A 21,347-nucleotide genomic window follows, 5' to 3' on the forward strand; every position below is an offset into this window, starting at 1 on the left:
AAAGTAAAATAATCCATTTTTGGATACATTTCGAGACCCCATCACCAACCTAAATGCTGCAGGTAAATGCACAAAAAATATTTTTATTAAATAAATATTTGCAGCACTTTACTACCCATCAGATAGTTTTTAAATAAATTGGAAAATGCCTCTAAATTGGCTAGCAAATTTGACTACTCCATGAACAGGAATTTCTTTAGCACATCCCCTTTCCTTCATGTCATAGGCACGAGGAATGATGCTAGGGACTTCTTCTCTTCTAGGAGTGTCTAAACACAATTTCTGAAGACCCAGCTCCTCCACTCCTCCTCTCACCAATTTTTAATGTAGCTTCTGGGAAAGAAGCAAAGAAGTGACCGTTCTGAGTCTGCTGGGGCTGCTGAAATCTCATCCAAGACGGCGACACTCAGCAGCAATCCCAGGGCTATTGGATGTCCACCCAAGGGGGACTTTTACAGAAGAATATCATAGAAAAAGGTAAATGCACATATAATCTTGTAGGACAATTGTTAATGAAATAAATGATCCAATACCCAAGTCTCTTTAAATAAATGAGTGAAAACACCACACTGGTCACTACCCAGGACCGTTTCTCAATGCCCATGTGAATATTTCCTATATACACCCTATATTCATGGCTTATTTTTGAACGCCTCAGCATATAGTTGTGTTCTAATTATCCACTATGGGATTGCCTAGAAATGAGCAGTGTGCTTTTGTTGCATAAGGCAGTGAGTCGCACATTGTTGGCGTGCGGAGCACAAATACACATGAAACGGTCTGTGATGAGCCAGCCAGCGACGTACAATGTAGGACAACAATCCCACCTCGTAAATCTGTTTCTTTGAATCACTGAACACTACCTGGCGGGGGATCACTTCAAAGGAAATGAAACTGCATATGTGTATCCCCGGGAACTGGTTAATTAAACGCAGTGTGCAAAATTAACCACACGCCTCTGCACCTTCAGTATGGAGGGGGAAGGAAGACATGCATGATGGAGCCTAGCCGGAGCACTGCGGTACTGATCGGTCACATGTGACAAATGATGGCCACGGAGCGGGGGGCACGGTGCTCCCCATTGTGATTGGTCTTTACAAGACATTCTCTGCTGAAAATAGTAAACAGGAATGGGGTTTATAAAGGTCAACCAGAGCCCAACTTCAGACAACTGTTTAAATTTATTTTTTGGGGAAGGGTTAAAATCATGTCAAGTTTTTATAGCCGTCTGTGCCCCTAATGGGGAGATCCTTCTTTACCCCCCGTCCCTGTAACCCTCACATGGCTGGAGTTAGGCTTTAAAGTGATCCCCAAGTGCACCTACATCTGTTCCATAAAAATGGTAGAGTCACATACTCAACTGAGCAGAAGATAGGCAAAGGTGGGTTTGTGAGCATGACCATACATACACTTTAAAACCCAAAAGCCGGAATCAGCTCCATGCCCCCAATTTGTCCCACCCCAAAGGATACCAGCAACTATAGTACGATTTGTCTTTTTTTATTAAGACTGGTAACAAGATTTTATAAGTCCCTTCCCTCTTTGGTCCTTGATGATGCAGAAAGAGGCACTAACATGATGGTGTTGCTCTCTGCATCATTACAAAGTAAATAAAGAGCAACATGGTGATAGGCGGGACATGACACTATATTCACAGTACAATACTTGGCCTTCCAAGATGATGCTGGAAGTAATTTAACAATAATGACTGAGGACATCTTGTGGCAAAGAAGAAGTACTGCAGGGACAACTACAGGTTGCGGATGAGTATTGAAGCTAAAGTTGTTTTCTGATGTTTGAATCTCATGCTTGACATGTATGTCAAACCAAAAGAAGATGGTTCTCAGCAATAACTGTACATTTCTCTATCTAGTCCTTTAAAAATACCCATTAAAGTGCCAGATGTATAGTATACACCTACTACTACCTTCATATTTAAGCTGGCTACCAAGTGATTTGTGAGCTCTGAAATCCCAAGCATTCCAATGTCTGTCCCGCCTAATTCATTTTTCTAGATTACAAAAGACAAAGCACTGTCCTAATCTTCTCCATCTCCATATCCCCATATCCCTTCCTTGTGCATAGGGAATTATCAACTTAATGGAATTCTAGCAGAATCAACAGGTGTTTTTTGCTCTTAGTGAACAGATATAGCAAAACACTTTCAATTAAATATTCAAACAACTAAAAGAATGCAAATAAGTTCATTTTTAGGATTGACACGCTCTTTGAATAAAATGCATTGAAAGCTTTTATTATGATGATAATGATACCATGAAGGCATATTATGCAAAGCTTTACAACTTTCATAGTCATAATATTAACAGATGAGCATACAATCTAATACTCTTATCATTGTCATAGTTTGCTGTATACTTCCTCTGCTTTTTTGCCCCTAAAACACGTTAGGTCTTGGGGAACCCCCTCTTAAAATGAATTTATTGGTGTCCTTGGGGAAAAATGCCTCTCACTTTGTTGGTAGGTTGGAGAAATGTGCCTCACAATGGCAGATTGAATGCTATTCTTATAGACCGCTAGAAAGATCTTTGGTGTCATGTCACTGACCCTACTATGTGGCATTGGCCATGGAGGTATTCTAGCACCATCAAATGGGAAGTAATTCATCCACAGTTAAGGAAATCCTAAGCAACATCTAGAAGAATCCTAAGGCTAATGGAACTCCTTGTAGGAAAAGCTGACCCTAACATAATCTAAGGGGAACATACCAGTGGGATTTTGAGACTAAGCACATACAGGCTCAACGTCCGTGTATACAACGTCCATGTCGCAAGGTCAGAGTTAGCCACTGGGCCACCATGCCATTCTCAAAGATTCAGTTTAATATTGGAAAGGGGGGTCTTTTACCATGCATCCATAAAAAATGAAAATCCTTTCATGATAAATATCAGTTCTGGGAAATTGGATTGTCATCTTTATTTTATCATCCACTGATTTCCTATTACACATTTCTTACACTTTCCTTCTCTCCCTGTCCCAGCACACAAAATAACATGAGTGCTGTAAAGGGGACCCTGGCAGTTCTATAACACCTAGGCAGAGAGGTGTGACCAGTCCCCACGGGTTTCGGAAATCAATTATAACTCCGGGCCTCCGATCTCACCAAGCTGTCAGAAAGGGCGCAAAGGAGGGACAGATGGAGTTTGGATTACAGGTACAGACTTGCTGATATTTCTCCAAGGACATTAAGAGTTTACAGGTCTGTGTTCAGAGCCACCAGTACATCTCACACATATGGTGTGTGAACAGGGATAGGTGTGAGAATTTCATTACCTTAAAACTCCAGGGATGCACATTGAAAATCCTTGTGGATTTTTGTTTTATTTGATTGCATGGTTTAAAGCAAAACTTTACTTTATAGCTTGCATAAACCTCACCTGTACGTTCTTACTTTCCTATAAAAGTGCTTTTACACGTGTTGAATCAGTAAGTGCCATGATGTCATCTTTTTCTGCTCATATCTGTCGAAACAATACTTGATTCAAAGAAAAGGTGTATAAAGAATGGTATTCCATATATATTTTTTGGTCTGGTTTGGGTTTGTCATATATGCTACTGAATGTGTTTTGTTCTATCTGTTCAAGTGCAATCCAAAAATACCTGGTGATCTTGTTAGAAATCTTCTTGCAACTTCCTCTGCCCTCCTCTCCTGCTGCCCTGAAATTTCAGCTGGCAGACGATTCCCCCCTATGGACTACAGAACACTAGGAATGAGTGGACCAATTCAACTAAATCACATTGCAAGGGAAAGTACATTTTCACAAATGCTTTATAACTTCTTCATGTTGTTTTTCCATCCCAGATCCAAATAAATGTCTACTTTAGTTTCTATCTGTTCCATAAGCCAATCAAGTCTTTTTGGGTGTTCATATTAGGGCTGATCAGTTTAGTCAATGATATCCCTTCTTAACATACTTGTATCATGCTATTACTTTAACAAGGGGAATCTGTTATTTAGTGATTGGTTTGCAATGGCATCATTGGGCATCGGGAAGACTTGATTTTGGATGAACTTTGGATGATCAATTTCCGATGGCATAAATGAATTTTATTTGGTAAGTATGTATTTGTTTTTTTATTACCTTTATTATAATATTATTATATAGAGGTCTTTTTCATGGAGCACAAGCACTGTGGCTTTTTAACTTAATGGGTAAGGGGTTTCACCCATGAAACCTTGAACTAATGGCTTGGAGGTTTTCCAAATTCCACCACCATTTCTCCAAGCAATAAGACAAGCTTTAGTTTTAGAATCATAGTCTTAGTTTAGTAAGCCTCCCTAAATTAATCCCTTGCTGAGTGAAGTGAGCTTTTAGTAATAAACAGTGGATAGACAATGGTCTGTAGTCAGCTTTGATGGACAGGTCTTATGGAGAGCCATTGGACAACTTCCAAGCTGTCCTTTAGACAAATATACTGTGGCGGTAATATTCCTCTCAGCTGGCATAAAATCCATTTGATATTACAATAGAGGAATTACAGGTTCCTCTCCAAGAAGATAAAGATGTATTAAACTTCCCTGATGATCATTTGAATAATTCTGTCTATTTTTGACTTTTAGAAAGAATTGCTGGTAGAGATAGAAGAATTCTCGTCTTGACAATAAGTGTCATTTATCTATCTGGGCCATTAGTATTCATGAATTATCTGTGCTGATAAAGCCCTGGCCGATCCATCTTGGGAATATGACACGCCGTCAGCTTCGTCAAAACCGCTATCGGAGAGGGTACGGCCAAGTGAAGACGTAATTCGGGGCCTGACAGATATCTGATCGGAAATCCATGTGGTGACTGACAAGTTAAGGTCAACGCTGATTAATGCCGCCAAAATAATTCCGCTAATAAGACTTGTCATTTCCGCTTAACAAAGGATAATATTAAACTAAAGGCACTTAGACTTATATCCACTTCTTTTTATGTGTCACCGTATATATTACCTCTTCATAGAAGAGCCTGATGTGATTGCTCATCTCAAGGAGTTTCTGCAAACCTAATATCTGTACGCAGTCAGTTACCATTATGAGTCATCCTTGTAAAGTTTCTGAAGGACATTTGTGATGGTGGTCTTCACTTTTCCTTCCCTGTCTTGCCATACACATCATTTTTTCTAGACACCCTCTACTGCAGCCATTCTCAACCAGGGTTTTGTGGAACTCTAGAGTATCTCCAACATTTATTAAGGGTTCCGTGAACTTTGGCTGATTGACCTTCCGTCTGATGGAGCCTACATAGCTCTAGGTTCAAGGAAATGTCTTCTCCATTTATATAAATTAGCAAATGTGTTTATTATAATCCTATTTCCTCTATCACCATTGAAACTGCTTTGTTGAGCATGGCAGATGAACTGATATTCTTTGCTGTAGTTTAGTAATGCTTGCCAGTTTTGCTCCTATCTCAGCTTGGGATTGGACATTGAAGTGAGAATCGGTAAAATGATGAGCTCATCTTCCTCACTTCTTCTCTTATCAGAATGCCCCTTCCTTATAGGCACATAAGCACTGTAACACAACTGATTGCCTCCCTTGTGCTGCTCTTCCCTTCCCAGTCCAGTCTGGGCTCTATTGTACAAGACAAGGGGCTTATAAACAGGGCAAATGCAGGTGTTCATCATCACTCACATAGGCATTAGACAATGCACATTTGCTCAAACGTGCTAGTAGATAATATTCCTTTAAATAACAATTCCAACCTGCAAACCATTTGCATTAAAAGTTAGTTAAAAGTTACATGGAACATAAGATAAAGGTTATGAACACCGGATTGGAAGACGCACTTGTACACATAACTTTCGCTGAGCTCTTCTTCCAAGAACTCAATGTCATCTCACCACAGTTGGCATTGTGTCAACGCAATATGTTTGATCTACAATTATTTTCCCCAGTAAACTGTGATTCCAGCTGCAGCAAATCTTCAGCACAGCTAGTCTGTCCCAACAACATACAAAGCTCATTAATAACACACAACTAGAGAGTCACAGTCACATACAAATATCATTAATAAAACACAGCCAGGCTGTCCTATCTTCTGTCTATCTTCTCCAATGCTTTTTTAAAAAGTAACAAAATATTCATTACTTTAATGAACATGTTGTAAAAGGGTAAATATGCTTTTTGTATTACCATATATACTCAATTATAAACTGATCTGAATATAAACCGAGGTACATAAAAATATGTGAAAACTACATTGACTCAATTAAAAACCTAGTGCACAAAATGCTGCTATCACGGCTAACATTCAAAACAATAGTCAATAGAAATGCCAATAAAATTATTGTAAATAAGTACATCCATGGTATGTTATTTTTAAAACATGTATTTACACAGGAAAAAAAATCACATGAACTCAGTCTGTATATCTTTTCCTTCCCTATTTACAGGTTAAAGTGTTTATTTACTTTTGAGTTGGCTATGCCAGGTGATTTGCACTTAAAAGAATATTATTATTATTATTAATAATAATATTAAACAGGATTTATATAGTGCCAACACATTACGCAGCGCTGTACATTAAATAGGGGTAACAAATGACAGACAATTACACACAGGACACAGGAGGGGAAGAAGACAATGCACAAAGATCTTTTGTGCATTATTGTTGGCCACCAATAGATAGTGCTGTGTTCTCATGTAAAGTGTACAACAATCCTTAATAACAACAGAACACGATGTGCACCATCAACTGATTTGACTTATTTTTTAAAGGGGAAATAAATCTTAGTTTATACTTGAATATATAGAGTTTATGTGGTATATACATTACATTATTTCATATATTACAGAAGAGTAAATATGTTATTTGTATCCTGTAGGTGATGCACACATGTTACTAATATCTTAAATACAATACATCCTATTGGGGCTCATATCACAAGGGTCTTGATGGCGAGCCATACAAAGTCTTTCCCATAAAAAAAAGACTCACTGGCATTTTTTTTAATAATTAAGAATTAGGTTTTGCTGGTATGTAATTTTATTTTTACTAAAAAATATCTGATTCAACCACTTTTTTTACTTTTGAAGCTCGCACAGAGTGCGAGGCTCCCAGTCTAGATTTATTAATTGGAACTCTGCTTGCCTATATAGGGGTAGATTTAAGAGTTTAATATCGGTGCTCTTCCACCACCTCTGAAATTTTAATTAGCGGCTCTTAGTCTCTGTCAGAAGGAAGCGATAGGGCTATCTTTAATAAAGCCGCTCACCCTGGGAAATTAAGAGAAGCCCAATATGGAAAGCTGTATGAAGAAGCGTAGATCTTAATTAAACATAAGCATAATTATTGGTGCTAAAAACTGTCCCCGACTCATCAAGCGCTTTTTTTTTTTTTTTAATAGCAACAGGCTAATTATAACAGAGCTAATATTTTTATTAAGGAGTATCCATATGGCTAAAAATTGTTCTGAGCCATCGATCCCTAATGCCTGGCTGGTCCTAGCTGGGGGCGTTCATGGTCTAGATTAGCAAAGTACAATGCTGGCCATACATTTAAAGCTAATTTACAGGCAAATATCTAATCATAAAGATGAAATACAATAACTGATTTACCTGGTAAAATATTTGTAGGGGAGGGGACCTGATTTATCTCTGCTACAGTTTAGCATCAAGTACAGGTCTCCTCCCCACCTCCACCCTGTCTGCAAGAGGCTAATATCTAAATGGGTTATATACACTGTGTATTTCAATAAAATATGTATTTGTATATATATATATACACACATATATACTGTATATACATATATACCTACTAGATTGTAAGCTCTTACGGGCAGGGTCAACTCCTCTTGTATCACTGTCTGTATTAGTCTGTCACTTCCAACCCCTATTTAATGTTCAGCGCTGCGTAATATGTTGGCGCTATATAAATCCTGTTTATTAATAATAATAATAATAATAATAATATATATTAATATTACTTTATATAATATATAATATATATAATATATAATATATTATATATTAACTTTTACTTTTAGTTTTTAGCCAAATTCCAGGCATGGCAGAAATGTGTGCTCTATGTATATATAAAGTGTGGCAACAACACTGCACCGATACAAAAATTGTAGCAGTGTTGCCACCCTCATGTAAACTGTGCCTGCTTACAATAAGACAAGTAGTCCTTGATAGGGCATGGCTTTTATTCTTGTTACTGCTGATTCTGCCGCTTGTCAATCAGCACTTGGCCACACCTAGTCCCACCCAGTGCTTTCTGAATTGAAAGCACCTCCCTTGCTAATAAAACACTTCCATTTGGTCTGCAGCATCTGGAGGGAGTTTGTTGGAATTAAAGGAAGTTTTGGCTTATATAACTATTAAATAATTAAATGTCTTTTTATTTTTTGTTTGGAGTTCAGCTTTTGTAGACACATGGGTTCAGAGCCACGCCAACTGTGAACTCGAAAAATGCACTTTTTTTTTTTTGCTAAGTAAATTAAACGTGTTCCAAACTTGCCTCAAAATGATTAATGTGTGACATACCTTAAAGGTTGCATGTTCTTTGGAAGTGAGAAAAGCTCCTAGTATGACATCTACACAGTTTTCAAAGTCACCGTCTATCAGTCAGGTTCAATCATGCTGAGTGGTGGAGTACATTTGTGCATTATATAAATGGATATGTAGCATGCTGCTTTAGGAAACAGCACATGCCACTCAATAGTAATGTGTTCCCTTCCTGATACATCCACTATATTCACAGAAATTATATAGTAAAAACAGCAACAAGCTATTTAAAAGAAAAAATGGCAGTGTCAGTCAAAGAAGCATGGACATGCATCATTTATAGTTTACACAGAGAAAAGGCTGAAGGGACGAGAATGGATCAGTAAAAGGATGTCAGCACCTTGGACAGCGTCAGTAGTTTACAAGTTATCTCAATAAAACTCAACTCCAAGAAACTTTTGGAGTGAGGACTGGCTGGTTTTAAAGTGGTACTACAGGAACTTTAGGATAGCCCTACCCAGTGGTGGAAGCAGCTAACAGTGGGCACTTGTTCAGAACTGAAGAAGTGATGTGGGCACCCCTGCCCAACTGACTTGGGGCCTCTGTGGGGGTCCCTGTTGGCTGAGGACGGTCCAGATCCCTCATGCATTGGCACAGTTTGCACCTTTCTATGCCTACCCCTGCCTCTACCTTCCATAAGCAACTTTGAGGAAGGTTGGGGGTATCTTTAAATATATATATATATATAAATATTATTTTCTTCTGGCCGATTGGACTTTAAAAATCCTTTCTCTAGCTATACAGGTAATCATAACTGCCAAACTGAACAGCAATCACAAAATTACATGTGATAGCCATTCAGTGCAGCAGAACTCCAAGCTTAAGCTGGCACGATGACTTATACCCAATGGGCGTGACTGTGACTGCCTGGGTTCAGACGTAATGCCTAGCTGTCATTCAAGCAAAAGACTAGTGACATCTAGTGGTAGAAATAATTACTTGTTTTAGAAAAAAGATTGTATAGCAGCAAAAATCCGTTTTTAAATTGGTTGGAAAAATGTTTTTTATATTTAACAAGTTTGTTTTAAATGCTCATTTATGAGATCTTTCCACTAGATTATAAATGCAGTCTGTGTTTCTTGGGTCACCAGGACAGTAAGTGATGGGAAACCCCTTTTTATGACCCATATCTAATTGACGTTTATGTGTCAAAAGATTATCCACATAAGCTCTCCCCCCATAGGAATTGACAGAGCAGAGTTGCTGCTGCAAGCACTCATGCATGCTAGGGCCAAGTTGGGTGAAAGCCGAATCAATTACCAATGTGTCTTTGTGTTGTGGATGGAAAGCAAAGTTTCCACCTGCACAAACAATGGAAGGGCATAAACATTAGGGGTATATAAAGCACGTTGTAAGTGTATGGTGGCCTAATTTCCATATGTCATTCCCAAATATCAATGCAATTTAGCATTCCTTTCACAAGACCTGACGTTCAGTTTCTGTGCAGGTTGCTGCTCCCTGTAATCAGCAATCACACTGTCTCTATTATGGTAAAATTCCCCATCTTACAGAGCAATGGGTATTTGTGACTGCTCCCCAAGCAGCCGGCACTCGCTGCAGACAACTGGAATGCTGCATAACTACAGAGCCATTCTTATCGCTGTGGGCAGCCGCAGTGATCCCCATATATCTCCCATTGGTGTGCAGATGGCATTTCCAGTGACAGGTCTACTAAGTGTGCATAGTGTAGGGGAGACTAAATAGGAAAGACAAAAGAAGGACTAAAAAATACTGCAAAAACTGGATAAAAGGTTGTGGTCACATGATACAGCAGCGACAGACGGAACTGTAGGCAATGTGACCATTGGCGGTAATAATGGATCATTCAGATGGATATTGGACATACTCGTTTTCCTGCCAACTATCTATCGCATATATTTATTATTGGTTTATTCCTTTTCAGCATACTTGGCAAATGCATCTGTAGCTCTGAGACCCAAGATAAGGATGCTGATCAATGTTGAGTGTTATTTTAGTGCCAATACTTTGATTACCCCATTGGGAGACATAATGTATCAGTAGGAAAACTTAAAAAATGTAACATTATACAGCAGGCGAGATGTTATAAACCTGAATTATTATAGAACCGTTAACTAATTGACTGTGTGCAAATGATTGCAGCTTCCATTATTATCTAGAATGGGTTTGAAATAGAGATTTACTGAAATCTATACTTTTTAATGTTTTTATGCATAAATAGGAGCAGTTTGCTTGCCATTTGTACTTCTGTGCATTGAAAGCTATGATTTACAGAGCCCTACCTTACCTGCCTACCCATTGACCTGACTTTTCTCTATTGCAGTTAGGAAATAAAGCCTGGTCACCATCTCACCCCCTGTCTGTGATTGGGCAGTGAACATGATGATGGCACCTCTCTGCTCTCCATGTGGAATGAGAATAGGTGAAAGTAAAGTATTTTCATTCTTTGGTGTCTGTTTAAAGTTTAAATATCTGCCTTGAATTAATATATATATATATATATATATATATATCTATAAATATCTATATATATATTTATAATATCCTGATAGACACTACCTATGTTTATGATTCTGTAGTGCTGGGCAGAGCAGGGGGATGCAGAAAATGGCCCAGCAGCATTCTAGAGAAGAAAGAAGATTGTCTGAACAGAAAAGTGTAGCCTGGAGTCGTCTGCTTCCTCCAAACTCTCCCTAAGGATTAGGATCAGCAGAGAAATTCCTAAACAAGCAGAAATCAAATATTCCACTGAATTGAGTCTGTTAACCACTGCAAGACCACAGCTTCGATTTCCAGTGCTGCAACAGTTAAACCATTGCCAGCTTTTAATAGGAAAGTCACCCCTTTTGAAATGGAGAATTTGTGCTTTTGTGCTAATATTGCTCTCAGTGGGAAGTATAATACTGCAAATTCAATAAATATGGAATTATTTACAGTCATGTTTAAAGTAGGCTTAATATAAACCGAGCACATAATAAATTAATTGTCAAGCAGGAAGTCATTTTAAATTAAAACCGCTCATCAAAAACCATCATGAGATCTAGAGGTACAGGCAGACGATATTATAGACCAGTCGCAACGTTCCGGCAAAAATTGAGCCAACCCATTTCCTTCCAATGAGCTACTCAAAACTGAATCTATAAAATTTTGTATAAAACACATTAACAATGGAATGGTATTGAAAACATGTGATTGTGAAAGTCAACGTTGGATTTGACGACCAATGCATCATGTTGGTTTTAATCCAGCTGAAAATACTCATCTTTGCTCATTGTTCCATAGGAATATCCATGGTACCTCCTAGTATGTGAGACCAAATTACTGTCTATTCTCCCTACGTGACAGCACTTGATTGGCTGCTCAGACACCCGGTGCTGTCCCATTGGGGCAATACCATAATCTTCTACCCTATATGAGTTCCAAGTTCAAACCTAAAAATTATACATCCGACTGTCTATATTCCCAGAGACCGAAGGTATGTGTAGCTTTTATGGGCAAAAGTAATGTAAACCTGTTGGCATTCCTTGCCTGGGCAAATCCACAGGTTCATATTAAAGCCCCCTTCTCTATTTTTTTAACTCTACTATCTTTTTTACAAATCTTTAAACCAAATATATACACGACCACTGTATCCTTTGATAAAGTTTTTGATTGGCAGCTATGGGTTTCTGCACAGAACTTTACTTTGTGTGCTGTCTTAATACAGTAAGCCTCAGATTTACATATTCATGTTAATATCCATACAAAAACCAAGACTGGCACCGTTGTTGTAGACAAGCTAACAACAAACGCATCTTGACAAAAGCCCAGAGCAAAGTCAACTTTGAAAATCAACATTGATATCATCATGTGTTTACTCACCGGATTGTCTGGTGCTGCAAGGTGTCCGGGTCGGTAGCGCTTACAGTAAGCAAGATAGATCCAACTGAGATATTTTCTGGTGTTGACACTTCCATTGGGTCTGGGTGAAACACTGGGCCCTCATTCACATCTAGGACGTTGATCTGAACGGTGGCGGTGGAGCTGGACCCGTAGCCTACATCTGGGATCAGAGGGTCCTCGTTCTCCACTTTGATTAAGAGAGTGTGAAATGCCAGAATCTCACAATCCAATGGCTGCAAAATAAAACATATACCATCTATGCTTTAAGGGATGCTAGAAATGAATCAAAAGACGAAGATGTTTGAGCAGGTTCACTTCACTACGACCACGAAGGTCATGAAACTAGCCAGCCCCCCTTTATCCAAAAGGAAATAAAAGCTTGCTTTGTATATCTAAGGGTTCCCATTATAAATATTATCCAGTATTTATATTGGGATGACATATTATGCAGCGCTTTACAAAGTCCATAGTCATATCGCTCACAATCTAATGTCCCTACTATAGTCATATGTCATTACCACAGTCTAAGGTCAATTTTTGGGGGAAGGCAATTAACCTAACCGCATGTCTTTGGAATGTGGGAGGAAACCGGAGTGCCCAGAGCAAACCCACGCAAACATGGTGAGAGACTGCAAACTCCATGCAGATATTGTCCTGGCTGAGATTCAAACCTGGGACCCAGCACTGCAAAAACCACTATGCTGCTCAATAGGTGTTTATCTTACCAACCAACCAACTTGTCTGGTTCAGCCAAAGCAGAACGTTAGCCTCAGTTCAGCCAAACATTCCTTCCTGGCTCTAACACAAACAATTCCAAGCAGTAAATTACCGACAATCATATTGCCACGGAGCCCAGTAAGCCTAAAGCTGATAAATGTTATTCGTTTTGTTATCCTAAAGCCAGAGATTGTATCATTCACTATATTTGCTTCACATTGCAGATCTAGCAAGCTCAATGCTCCCGAGTTATGATAGAAGTATATATGAGTTACAGCATCGAAGGTGATTTCTATCTGCAAAGTTATTAAAGCAGATGAGGAGTTGGTTGAAGTATGAAATGTATTCAGCTTTCAGCTAAATTGATGGATATGCATATTTCCTTTCAATTTAGGTAAAGCGGACTTTGCACTAGAAATGAAAGATCTACTTAGGTACACCCCCTTCTTTTATGCTAAATAATGCAGAATAATGATAATAAACTTGTAAGAAAAAATGTATTAAATATAAACTGTTTTTTCCTGGCTTCCATTCACAGCCCCAGGTGAGGGTAATGTAATGTTCCTATGAGATCCCCAAGTATGTTGAGTAGTGTAAGTCTGTAATGCTGTTACCACTCCACCCACAGCTATTTTGTTCAGCAGATTCCAGCATCCCCAACTTCCCTTTAGTCACATGCATTCTGTCCATATCAGCATCCCCGGAACCCTGGAGAGTATTAGAGAATTTTGCAACCAATGAGTAAACTAGTTCCTGGTTGTGATCCTATCCCGCTGTTGGCTGTTCTATTCAAGTTCTTTTTAAGCCTCTGTAATTCAAGGATGTTGTTACTGGATTCCCAGCATGTTATCCTTGGCCTGACCTTGTCCCTGCTTCTGGTCTTCTGCCTGTCCTTACCTTGGATCAGTTTGACCTTGACTCTCATCTGCTGCCTGCCCTGACCTTGAACCATCCTTACCTTGATTCTCAACAGCTGCTTGCCCCTGGCCTGCTGCTTACACTCCTTGAAAGTACTTTAGCCTACCAGGCACCTGATCTCTAGTTGACCCCACATCAAAGTTGTCTGTTTCACTCACCCCTGGTCAAGAGAGCCTGGGACCAGGTGTTCTCCCTGCAGCAAAGTAGTCTGGTGGCTACTAGGGTTAGCAGACCATACACCTTGCAGGATGCTCTGGTGAAGACCTGAAGACATGTCCCAGGTAATCCCGTATCCCCAGCCAGAAGTGCAAAACTCTAACAAGTATGAACAGTGGGGAAAAGTTTTTTCCTTACTAATTTGCTCAATTTTTTTAGAGCATTTCATCATGGGATTGGTCCAAACTCATAAGCAAAATTTTCTCAAGATGTTAAGGGCCTCAAGCTCCACCTTACCAAAACACCCCCAGAGAATACAAAAGCCAACATACCTTGACCACAGAAAGCATCCCCTCATTTGTATTGGGATTGGTGTGAATTTCAAAGCTCTGGCCAGGGTTCCCATTGATGATTGTATAAACCGCCCTCCATGCTCCAGTAGTGGGGTCATCCTTGTCATTCACCGTTAAGTTCACCATCACGCCCGTAACTCCTTCCTTTACTGTGGCTTGAAACTGGAAAGAAAAATAAGCATCAAAAGTTTGATTCTGATTTCACATTTTGTGCATGGGTTAAGCTGCTCAACTTTGCATAAATTATATACAATAAGGTAAGAAAGGAAAAACAAAAACATAATACTCGTTTCTTGCCAAGAAGCCCATTTCCTATCCCTGAAACAATGGGTTTGTTTACAGAAAATGGCTAAGATATTACTCCTTAACAGCATCGACTTTTGATAGATTGCAGTCAAGACTATGCAGCAAAATTGTATTCTGTAACAGTAAATCTCCCAATCACTGTGATAAATTACCTATAGAAAACAACATAAAACAGTCACTTCATCCTGGGGATTTCTTTTTCTTTATTTAAGATGAATTATAATTTCAAAACTTTATTTTCTAGTTTCTATCAACAAATAACACCAATTTTAAAAGAACCAATGAGGCTAAATTACAAATTGACTTATTTCAGAGAGCTATGAATACCATTACCAGATATATAGCCTCTGGATGTGTTGGATAAATGTTTATTGCCAGATAAAGAAGATATTGTTATAAACAGAGATGATGTCTTTAAGCTGAAAGGTGCTGAACGCAGCCTGACATCACAATTAAAGAGACCCCAGTCTCTGAACAAAGTTCTCTGCAAAAGAAAAAGTAGTATGCTCATCATTCCAGTGATCCGTGTCTCCTTCCTTTCCAGCACTGCAGCCTTCATTGGTTTCCTAAATCCTCAACATTTGCAGGTGTGTTAGATGCCTGTGGCCCCTTATGTGCAATGTGGCTCCATCAGTCAACTCCTACATCATTGTTAAACTTCATAAGGCAAGAGCGTATAGAGAAAAGAACCATGGCATGGCAAGGGACAAATTTGGCCATTGGGGAAATTTGAATAAAGAATAATAAAGAAAAAAGCCATGTGATCACCAATATCAGCACCAATTCATGGATTTATTTAGTTCAGTGTCTCCCATCTCTACTTTAGTCATATGTCTAAAACCAGTTTTGGGGGAAGCTAATTAATTTACTTTTTTGGGATATAGGGGGAAATCAGAGTGCCTAAAGAAAACTCATGCAAATACAGTGAAAACATACAAACTCCACACATAGAGTGCCCTGGCCATAATACAAACCTGGAGTCTTAGTGCCAGTCACCGAGTCACTATGCTGCTTCTATTTTGTGATATTTCACTTTGAGTTTACAGCAAGTCAAACATAACCCTAATGCTATCCCTAAACATAGTGCTCCTTGTTTACCAAAGTTACAAATACCCACCGTCATTTTATCTTTCCTACTGGTTCCAATGCATTTTACCAAAATGGTGAATCTGCAGGAAAATTTTTTTCATCCCTACATAAAATATTGCATATAGTAAACCTGCATATATTAAAACAATCTGCCCCCTCCAAGTGGTTTTGGTTGTTACAACATTGGGATTGATCAGGTTATACAAGCGGAAAGACCTTACTATTCTAGTTTCTTTGGTATGCAGTTATTACTGCCATGGCTTGGTCCAAAAGCCAAAGACCAAAAACAAATAACAGCTTGCAAAGTGATGTGCTAATACCTAACTATAAATAATTTGAAAAAATGGGATCCCACTTTAGGCAAAAACCTAACAAGAAGAGTAATGGATGCCATGAGATACGCTCAGAGATATTGAAGGCTTGCTATGCCAATAGATTCATATAAGGGGCAATGTTGGCATGCCACTCCACTCCTCCTCCTAATATTGGTAATGGGAACCCATACTCCTGTTTGTCATGCATTAACAATGTTCCTAGACATACCCATGATACCTGCTTTGTTCTGGATAAAAATGTCGAAAACCTAAAAGTTTCTTATAGCCACCAACAGGATGCAAACTGGGAACCTGACTATTGATACGTCAAACAACGTTACACAGTGCAGGTTTCTGGAAACCAACCCACTCATCCCAAATGCAAGGAGCCCAGAGAATCTGGCAGTACTAGAATAAATCGAAGTAAGAGTATGGTAATAGGCGTGAGCTTTCTTTAGCACGGTCACAGTGTTTGCTAGAAAGCATTAACAGTTCACTAATTAATATCACTTGTTCTCTAAAATTGCTCTTACAGCCTAGCTTGTAAATAATGCTGAACATCACAAACATTTTTCCCTTATTGATTTTTAATGAATAAAGAATTAATCAGTATGCAGAGTTGAGTACTAAATAATGTAGAGTCTGCCGCAGGAATCCTATAAGGACTGATCGTGTTTTATGCAAATGTCTTTTTCTTCAAGTTATGATGAGACAGTGACCCACCAAATCACAGCCATGTTCTTTTTTTGTCTTTGCCCACTTGTGAATATTAGATCAGAGAAAAGCTGCCAATCATCCCTTTAAAGTTAAACTTCCAGAGGATATATATTAGATACAATTTATTGCTGTCATGTATTTGTTACAACATTAACTTTTATCATCTCTTTTCTTCCCTTGTACAGAACAAATCAGAATGGGAAGGGGAGGGACAGCACTTGGAGACAAACAGGTTTAAGCTGACAAGACTATGCTAATGTAAGGATAAAGAATAGTCAGTCTGTTCAGTTTGCTGATGATCGTTCACTGTCCAATCATAGGCTGTGGGCAGGGAGATAATCAAAGTGTATAGCTTTTCTCATCATTTTTAGGATGGTGGAACCCTTTATGTAATGTTTCAGATCTCAAGGAACCTATGCCAATCATTGCAATGTCTACAGCACATGGAACCCATGCCAATCATTGTCATCTCCACAGCTCAATTGGATGCTTCTCATATTGGTGGTTTGTTGGAAGGATGTTCCTTAAAGGTAGATAGTAAGATCATTGGTGTCATTGGACTGCTGAAAAAGACTGAAATAGGTGTGGCCATCACATCCAAGGACTGGAATAGTTGTACACTTTAAAGCAGGACTAAACTTGGCCAACTTACCTGTCTGCATTCCAGCGCCAGGCACTGCTATCTTCCTTCTCTTCTTCCTTCTGAACGATCTTATTGATCATATGTTTAGGCATAATGTAACTCGTATATGTATGTGACACACCCAAGGGTAGTTGTGACAAACCTGGACCAATCAGGCAGGATATTATTGCCGAAGGGACATAATGCCTGATCATACAAACTTTAAATGTAGAAAAGTAACATCACCAGCTTAGTTCTCCAGTCTCACAAGGCAAGACCCCAGTTATTAGTTGTAACCTTCAAACAAAAGCCGGACATTTTCAATCTTTGAAAATCAGATGCCGATACAACGTAAAGGTCTTCACATGCCTGAGCAACCAGACTCAAGAGATGGCATGTGGGGTTGGAGGGCACATGCTAAGCAGCGAAACATATTTGTGCCAATTATTTCCATGCAAAAATTCCTGGTGATGAATCTCTCATCAGATTAAACAACCATCAGATTTCTAAACTGGAGATTTACACACCAAACAAACACCAAAAGCCTACACTGAAATGCGCTTCCTTGAATAAAAGCATACAGACTCAGGCAACAGTACGGTGATATCAAACATTTTTTTGAACAACAATAAAAAAATATTGCCAAGGATTTTAATGGGATTTCATGAAACAGAACTTTGAGTCTGTGGGATGCTTTGAATAGTCAGCGTTTAAATTACAATCGCGTTTTTTGGTCATTGAATATAATTATGTGCATGAGAAGTAGTAGTTCTGGATAATTTACAGATGTTTCCCACAGTGCAATGAATATGAAACAGCTTCTGTGGAGTTTCCAGGAATATCTTGTTGGCATCTGATTAAGACGAGATGCGCCTGCAGACTATCCCGCTGTTGAGACAGCCAGGTAAAGCCGGGTGCGTTCTAGCCAAAAAGCCTTTAAAAATAAAGCTGGTAATGTATTGTTTAATCTTTCAATGTCCTCAGTGATGTCATTCTCATTTCATGTCACTGTATGGTGTCTTTATCCAGCTTCAATGGTCTTTCAGCTCCTGGTAATAAAGTGATAATTCATACGGTCTACTGAAAATGCCCTTTGGTAGATTGGTGGACAGGAACATTGCACTGAGCAGCAGATATATTTATGATACCTACAGGGGAATGCACAGTTAAGTCGCTCATTGGAAAAATGTCACATTGGTTCAACAACACATTTGAGGGGATGGTACATTAGCTTTTTTCGCCTGGATTGTGGAACGGTCATTCTCAGAGCATGTGGGCACCCGTGTTTCTGATTTACAACCCGTTTCTAACAGTTAACTTCAGCTCATCACTTACAGTATATCCAGCCGACACAACCTATCCTATAGCTTTAAAGAGACTCTGCCTCTAACTTAAAAACTGTAGATCAAGATACAGACAAATCACAAGGTTTAAATTTTTATATACAGGGTTTTTCCTTTTAAAAATAAAATATATATTGACTTGCAATGAGCCCTTGAGTATAATGTCTACAATGGCCAACCTACTTCTTCCCTCTAATTACATAGTTACATAGGTTGAAAAAATATGTAAGTCCATCAAATTCAACCACTAGGGAAAAAAAAAAAAAATCCCAGATAAAAACTCTATAGGCATAGTTGATCCAGAGGAAGGCAAGAAAACCCTGGTTCCATTTGTTCCAACAGGGAAAAAAATCCTTCCTGATCCCAGGAGGCAATCAGATGTTCCCTGGATCAACAGTCTCTGTTCTCTCATTTTAAAATTTTAATATCAGCTTAAATTCTGTGCTTTTAGAAAAGCATCCAGTTTGTTCTTAAAGAAAACTATAGAACTTGCCGAAACTACTTCCCGAGGGAGCTATTTCCATATTGTCACAGACTTTAGTGAAGAATCCTTATCCCGAGCTTAAACTTCTTTTCCTCCAGACACAAAGAGTGCCCTCTTGTTCTTTGTAATGATTTTAAAGTGAATAATTGGGAAGAAAGTTCTCTATATGGACCATTTATATATTCATACAGAGCGATCATATCCCCTCTTATAATTCTCTTTTCAAGGGAGAATAGATTCAGTTCAGCTAATCTCTCCTCATAGCTGAGCTCCTCCATTTTATTAGCATCAGTCTAATGTTTTTGATAGGTAATAAATTGTTTATGAATATACATTTATGGGATGATTGTTTCAGGTTCTGTTTTACTCTAAGATTAGATCCCTAAAGTACCCTCTTACCTAACAAAATCAAATTAAGGCCTTGTTCTCACTTGTGGTTCCTGGGAGCCTCACTGGAGGTTTTTCTGTGGCTCTCATAAAGCTAATAGCCCAGCCAGCCACTAACTCCAATGCCACCACCATCATCAGATCATTTCATAGACTCTTGGCAAGCATTTGTCAAAGGCCCCCAGTTCTTCCCATACCTCCACCATAAGGTCACACCTTTTTGAGCAACCATTTTACAACCACCAGGGAGCCATGCATGAGAACAAGGCCTATAGTAGCCTGTAAGAGAAGGGAAAACTAATAATTGCCTAAATAGTGGGAAAGTTGTTTAAGAAATCCATTACAGTTTTGCTGGATCACCCAGATTGTCCCCTATTAGTCTATCTTCCTTAGCCTTGCAGAGAGTCAGTGAATCAGGCCCATAATCTAAGCTTTGACATTTATTATATATTACTTCTTCCCAATGCTTGGAATAGTCCAGATTATAAATGTTTTTGTCCCACCAGGCTATTTTGATTTGGAGTTCTGATTGACTGACCAGGAATATCTCTTTTCTCTTCTAATACAGATTAATGTAATCAGTCACACCTCCAAATTTTGATTTGTTTATATGTTGCATAGAAGTTGTATATAAGAATTTGCAGTGTAAGGATCTCCCTGCTTCTATCAAACCTGTATATGTCTCTTGTGGCTTTTTCACTATTACCCCATGAATTATCTGACATATAGATAATACCCTGCATCTGCCAAGATAGCCAGCTCAACAGAGAGACACAATACAGAACACGGCATGGCATGGGGAAAAGATCAGCTGTAGGAAGACTATAGGCAAATTGGTCCTTTACGTTTTGTATGCTTTACTGGCTGCAGCATCCACAATTTAAGGTCCTCTTCGAGGTGGTTCTGGAAGAAGAATAATCAAAAGTGGAATTTCTAACCTGAAACTGAGAGCATATAAAAACAGTTTTGGTTTAATGAAGTACCACCATATCTATCTTGTTTAAAAAATCTGATGGCTCACCACTTACGCCCACCGTCTATGTCAATAACGAAAGCACATACATGGGGTTATGTCAGCAACACTGCACCATGCACATCGCCATCAAGCTCGTTTATTTCACGCCAATCATTATCTAAAGAAAAACAATTTTCTGTTTTAAGTGAGGCAATTAAGGGTCTCGCAATCAGGAATTCCAGAAGAGATATTCCTTAGCTTTTACAGAAAATCAATTACGGATTGAAAGGAATATTTCTGAGCCAACGTGTGGGAAGAAATTAATAGGCAGGGAAAATTAATTCTTTCCAGAGTGTGGATGCTGCAGGCACTGTACGGCTTCTGTGTGATATCTTACGCTGTCGTCCTGACATGAATTAAATAAGAGTGTTGGGCTCAGGTCAAAGGATAATCACTTTCCTCCGCTCTCTTCCCCAAGTTCCAATATTGGGTTTAAGAGTCTACTAGACACAGCACCGTCCTTTCCTTTTAATCATTAAAACTGTGGAGTTCTCGCGTGAGTGACTTATGAAAAATGGAGCAATGCAAAGTGGGACCACCATCCTTGGCACTA

The 21,347-nt window shown here is 38.9% G+C and overlaps 1 protein-coding gene across 1 annotated transcript in view; it reads right to left on the reverse strand.

The window, feature by feature from the left end:
* CDH13 (cadherin 13) overlaps positions 1–21,347 on the reverse strand; it is a 433,078-nt gene that overhangs the window by 49,452 nt on the left and 362,279 nt on the right. Inside the window, exons 9-10 of the mRNA XM_072422511.1 lie at positions 14,497–14,679; positions 12,353–12,606 (exon numbers count right to left, since the gene is read on the reverse strand). Coding sequence (XP_072278612.1) covers positions 12,353–12,606; positions 14,497–14,679 — 437 coding nt within the window. The remainder of the gene's footprint in view (positions 1–12,352; positions 12,607–14,496; positions 14,680–21,347) is intronic.

The sequence above is a fragment of the Pyxicephalus adspersus genome, chromosome 9 (assembly GCF_032062135.1).
Source record: "Pyxicephalus adspersus chromosome 9, UCB_Pads_2.0, whole genome shotgun sequence".
Lineage (NCBI taxonomy): Eukaryota > Metazoa > Chordata > Amphibia > Anura > Pyxicephalidae > Pyxicephalus > Pyxicephalus adspersus.